Below are 6,000 nucleotides of genomic sequence, written 5' to 3'. Positions count from 1 at the left end.
TGTCAAGGATATTGCCACGTGGGCTCAGGAACACTTAAGAAAACCATTGTCAGCTATCACAGTTCCTCGTTACATCTACAAATGAAAGTTAAAACTCAACCATACTATACGACAGCAATATATCAACAACACCGGCTTCTCTGGGGCCGAGCTCATCTGAGATGGACTGACGTAAAGAAAAAGGGCGCATTGATCTGACGACTCAACATTTGAAATTGTTTTTAGAATTCATGGATGTTGTGTCCTCCAGGCTAATGAGGAAAAGGAACATCAGGATTGTTATCAGCACAAAGCCAGCATCTGTGATGGTATGGAGGGTGGGGAGCTTAGTGCCTATTGCATGGGTAACCTGCACATTCGTGAAGGCACCATTAATGCTGAAAGGTACAGTACATACAGATTTTGGAGCAACATGTGCTGCCATCCAAGCAACATCTTTTTGAGGGACATCCCTGCTTATTTCAGTAAGACAATGCAAAGCCGCATTCTGCATGCGTTACAACTGCGTGGCTTCGTTGTAAAAGAGTGCGAGTACTAGACTGGCCAGCCAGCAGTCCGGACATGTGGCGCATATGAAGCGCAATGTACGACCAGGAAGACCCCAGACTTCAGAGCAACTGCAGCTGTACATCAAGCAGGAATGGGAAAGAATTCCACCTACAAAGCTTCAACAATTAGTGTCCTCAGTTCCCAAACGCTAATTGAGTGTTGTTAAAAGGAAAGGTGATGTAACACAGTGGTCAGCATGCAAGTTTATCAGCTTGAACATTAAATATATTGCCTTTTTAGTGTATTTAATTGAAGATTGGTTAAAAAAGATTTGCAAATCATTGTATTCTGTTTTTATTTACATTTTACATTACATCCCAGCTACATTAGAATTGGGCTTTGTAGGAAAATTTAAAACATTTATTGTCAGTCAACGATTAAAATGTATTTCATATAAGTTAAATAACAATAGTCCCCAAATAAATATTTAAAAACAAACAGTTCTCAAAGATTAAACGCACTGAACTTAAAAGTTAAAAACAACTTAACTGTATTTAGGCAATGTTTATTTGGTGTACCACTTTACCATTTTGAGAATCATCGGTCTAACTAGTCAGTACAAAAAGCATAATAGTGACAAAAGTAGCACTAGTCGTGAACCAAACAAACATTTGTTCTACTAGTGGGCTGAATTGTCTTACTAGTGTAGATAAAGCGCGTACTACTAGGCCAATAGGGGCACTAGTAGTGGGGAAAATGTTAGTAAGATGTAGTGATTCTACTTGTGCGCAAAAGGGGCATCTTAGTATGTGGACCTTAAGCTGCATATCAAGGCTATCAACAAAATGCTCAAAGAGCTTTCCATAGCCGTTTGTAACCTCCAAATGTCAGGGCGTCCTAAACCGAGGACTCCCGTGGTGTAAATCCAGCCCAAAAGCCACCTCTACTACCAGTGTCATGTGGGAGAGTCTCATTCAGAGGGCGAGGGCGGGTCTGGGTCGGGTTCGTATTGGTAAACTGCCCGGGCGTGCTGCAGGTTGCTCAGCGCCAGACTGTGAGCGGCCAGGTTTTGGGTTTCTCGAGCCTGCTGGCAATCCGCACCCTCTGTACGCTGAACCGACGCCAGAGGTTGGTGAGGGTCGGAAACACCCAGCTGCAGTGGCGCGTCCAGCTCGTCCACCTGCGGGCCTGGGGGATGCATGACCACTAGCTGGTCCTGGGGGATGTCCGCAGCAGCAGCGGCCAGGTTGGTGGTGGACTTGGACTTGACGCACTGAAAGTCCACATGGCGGCTCTTGCCCTCCTCCTTTTCCCACGACATGCGGATGAAAGGACGCTGGACGTAGTTGTAGATGACCTCTGGACGACCTCCGGGGCGCCGCTTCACCTTCTCTTTATACGTCGGGTAGCCTAGAGTGGAAGAACTCCAAACAATTAAAATGGGGGGGGGGAAAAAGTGTGTTTTTTTAACAAGGAAAAATAGCACTCTATTCCAATGGAACCTTGGGTTACGAACGACTCCGTTTACGAACAATTCGGGTTATGTAAAAATTTTTGGTAGAAAACATACCTCTAGTTATGCATTACTTTCCGTTTAGGGACGGTCTAGCAGCCCACGACCCTAGTGACGGTAAGCGGTAAAGAAAATGGATGGATGGATGTAATACCATTGAGAGATTTACAAGCATTTTTTTGTTACTAATCCCCCTTTGAAAAGAAATGTAATAGTTGAAAAACATGTTTTTATAGGCTTCTGATTTCAAAACTGGTTATTCATCAATGTGTTGTGTATTCTGTAATTACAGTATATGAGGTAATATTTCATTTCTATGGGTCCACAGTCGTAGCGGCCCTCCGAGGGAAGTCATAACTAGATGTGGCCCGTGACAAAAATGAGTTTGACACCCCTGGGCGAGACAGTCAGAATTGGACCTAAGATAAAACGGGAAACCGCTAAAGAGAGTTAGGAAGCACTTTTCATAGATCTGTGCATTGTGTAACAGTCATTGACTATTACACAATGCAACTAAAGTAAAATAAAATAAAATAAAATTACACTAAACTAAATGCAACCAACAATCTTTTTTTTTTTTGCTCTTTATTAAACTGACAAAAATAAGCGCTCGCTGATGATAGTGTGAGCGAGGCCATTTAAAAAAATAATAAAAAATGTGCAGCAATTGAGCAAACAGCAATTAATCTTTCAAATGATAATGTTTTTTTCTCAACAGAAAAAGATAACTTTCCCTGGATCGGTTTGTTGTACCAAAATCAACCAATGAATTGGAGAAGAAAGACAAACGGGGAAAAAAAATCCTTGCGTTATGGAAGAAGACTTCTTCAATGAGGTGCTGTGGCCCTCCTTCCCTTCTCCCTCCTAATTTCAAGTTAAATATGATAACAGTTTATTGCATAGTATTTAGTGTTTCATTTCTTTAAAATAGTGTGTTTTCAGGCGGCACGGTGGCCGACTGGTTAGAACATCCCCCTCACAGTTCTGAGGACGGTTCTAACCCTCACCTGTGTGGAGTTTGCATGGTCTCCCCGTGCCTGCGTGGCTTTGCTCCGGGCACTCCGGTTTCCTCCCACATCCCAAAAACATGCATGCTAGGTTAATTAAAGACTCTAAATTGTCCGGAGGTGTGAATGTGAATGCAAATGGTTGTTTGTCTATGTGTGCCCTGCGATTGGCTGGTGACCAGTTCAGGGTGTACCCCGCCTCTCTCCCGAAGTCAGCTGAGAAAGGCGCCAGCACACAGATGACCCTAGTGAGGATAAGCGGTTCAGAAAATGGATGGATGGATAGTGTGTTTTCACTTATTTCTTTTTTGTACTGTATTTATTTGTAACCACACACTGATAAAAAGACAAGTATAATTGAATTTGGGGATACAACGGATTAATTGCATTTCCATTCATCTCAATGGGAAACATTGCCTCGGGTTAAGAACGTTTGGGTTACAAACAGGGCCACAGAATCAATTAAGTTCGTAACCCGAGGTTCCACTGTATATGGAACTTTATAAAAACAGAGTCATAACATAATTAAACAGAATGTAAAGAATTAAACAGTTTGTGTGTCATGATTTAATGCTGCAATCCAATTCATTGTGCTGCTCCTTCTGATGTGCCTGGCTTGGCCACCGGGAGACAGTATAAAACTGTACAGTCATGCAGTCAGCAATGAATTAGACAATTTCTTCTCCTACTCTAAGTGACTCAGGAAATATAGTGTAATATGACAGTGACATACTGTAACTGTTGCTCAACTCTAACTTCAGAATCAGCATTCTGAGGTGAACATGATGTTATACTGGTTGTTTATGTTGTGGTCATCTTATTTCTTATCTTCCAGATACAGTGGGGCAAAAAAGTATTTACTCAGCCACCAATTATGCAAGTTTTAATCATAGGCATACCTCACCTAAGAGACAAAATGAGAAAAAAATAAATAAAAAATCACATCTGATTTATATAGAATTTAGTAGCAGATTATGGTGGAAAATAAGTATTTGGTCACCTACAAACAAGCAAGATTTCTGGCTCTCACAGACCTGTAACTTCTTCTTTAAGAGGCTCCTCTGTCCTCCACTCGTTACCTGTATTAATGGCATCTGTTTGAACTCGGCGGCACGGTGACCGACTGGTTAGAGCGTCAGCCTCACAGTTCTGAGGAGCGGGGTTCAATCCCCAGCCCCGCCTGTGTGGAGTTTGCATGTTCTCCCCGTGCCTGCGTGGGTTTTCTCCGGGCACTCCGGTTTCCTCCCGCATCCCAAAAACATGCACGTTAATTGAACACTCTAAATTGCCCATAGGTATGAATGTGAGTGCGAATGGTTTTTGTATGTGCCCAGCGATTGGCTGGCAACCAGTTCAGGGTGTACAGTACAGTGTGTGAAAACCTTCTGAAGACTTACGGAAAACATTTGACCTCTGTCATTGCCAACAAAGGGCATATAACAAAGTATTGAGATTAACTTTTGTTCTTGACCAAATACTTATTTTCCCCCATAATTTGCTCATAAATTCTTTATAAATCTGACAATGTGATTTTCTGGAGTTTTTTTCTTCCTCATTTTGTCTCTCATAGGTGAGGTGTATAATTTCTATGATGGAAATTATAGGCCTCTCTCATCCTTTTAAGTGGGAGAACTTGCACAATTGGTGGCTGACTAAATACTTTTTTTTGCCCCACTGTATATCATAAATTGTAGGAAGAGTTGCCATTGTAGTTTTTTCTTTTGTTTGTTTGTTTTTTTACGTTGTAAAATGGCCTCTGTCTAGAAATCCCCCACAACTTAAAGACAGCGAAGATGCATGTAAAGCAATTATAATTAATTCATTAGAATACCAGTCTTCCTCTTTGTATGTAAAACTTTGGGATTGGCAGTAGAAAGATACCTTCTATTCCCAATCGGATCTTCTTCAGTCCTCTGTCCTTCAACACAGACTTGGCCACATCTCTGTTCTCAATGTATTTGAAGAAGCGGTACAGTTTGGTGCTGTAGATAACTGTTTATATACAAAGAGACATTTATGAGTAATGTTGACTTTGTCATCTTTTGACATCACATCAGCACAACGCTAAAGACTGACAAGGAAATACATTTGTTCACCAGAAGAACTCCTCCTGTAGGTTCCCAGGCCTGCACACAATATCGATAATCTCATAGAAAATGACTAAGTACCGTATAATTGCTCATATCACCAGCAAAATAAGCTACCAGTATGTAGCAGACATTTTAGGAAGGATCCTATTCATTGTACTGCTAAGCAGAACCGACTTGCCCGTTAGGCAACTTTGGCAAATACTAAGGGAGCCGTGGCCTCCAGCGGGGCAGCACAAAATCAGAAGAAAAAAAATTACATTGAATGTATTGAAATTATATAGTTATAACTATTACTATTATTATTATTATTTAGCTAATTTCATGTTTACAGAGCCTTGATGCAGTGTAAAGTGGTACACAGCAATGTTCATTTGAGCCACCAACAGTTTCATGGAACGCACCAGTATCCCTCATATTACAGTGGTGGGGAAAAGTATGTGAACCCTTTGGAATTTCTTTAATTTCTGCAGAAATTGGCCGGTGAGGACATGCAACAACTAACCAATAGGACAAGATGAGAGAGGACAGGACAGGATGTGGGAAATGAGCAAGGCAGTGCTACTGATGAGTGAGATGCTTTTATAGTCTCTAAACACCTGTAAGAACCTGTGAGTTGATATCTTAATATAACCTGTGTTATCATTAGTGGTCCCAGCACAAGCCATTAAAGCCTATAGCGCGTCTATGGAACTATCACATGCATGTTAGTCAACTGGTGTCCGGAGTTGCTGAGCTGGCACATTGAGGAAGGGTTCCACCCACAAGGGGGAGCCAATGCCACCCACTCCCCAGGACCCAGGGAGGTCCCACAGCCCAACCGAAGCCCCCCCGACCAGTCCCAAAGGGAGGGGCATGGGTACCGAACCACCACGCCCCACAACCCCCCCACCAGGCAACAATG

At 42.2% G+C, this 6,000-nt stretch overlaps 1 protein-coding gene across 5 annotated transcripts in view; it reads right to left on the bottom strand.

Moving 5' to 3' along the window:
* LOC133477829 (BTB/POZ domain-containing protein 10-like) overlaps positions 1-6,000 on the bottom strand; it is a 49,953-nt gene that overhangs the window by 1,630 nt on the left and 42,323 nt on the right. For 4 of the 5 annotated variants that reach the window (XM_061773028.1, XM_061773030.1, XM_061773027.1 and 1 more), the window contains 2 exons: positions 4,891-5,001; positions 1-1,899 (listed from right to left, as the gene is read on the bottom strand). The exon at positions 1-1,899 is cut by the window's left edge and continues 1,630 nt beyond it. In XM_061773028.1, coding sequence (XP_061629012.1) covers positions 1,460-1,899; positions 4,891-5,001 — 551 coding nt within the window. In that variant the 3' untranslated portion in view covers positions 1-1,459. The remainder of the gene's footprint in view (positions 1,900-4,890; positions 5,002-6,000) is intronic. The other variant, XM_061773029.1, reaches the window with a different exon arrangement.

The sequence above is a fragment of the Phyllopteryx taeniolatus genome, chromosome 5 (assembly GCF_024500385.1).
Source record: "Phyllopteryx taeniolatus isolate TA_2022b chromosome 5, UOR_Ptae_1.2, whole genome shotgun sequence".
In the NCBI taxonomy this organism is placed as follows: Eukaryota; Metazoa; Chordata; class Actinopteri; order Syngnathiformes; family Syngnathidae; genus Phyllopteryx; species Phyllopteryx taeniolatus.
This window is presented reverse-complemented; position numbering and strand designations above follow the sequence as displayed.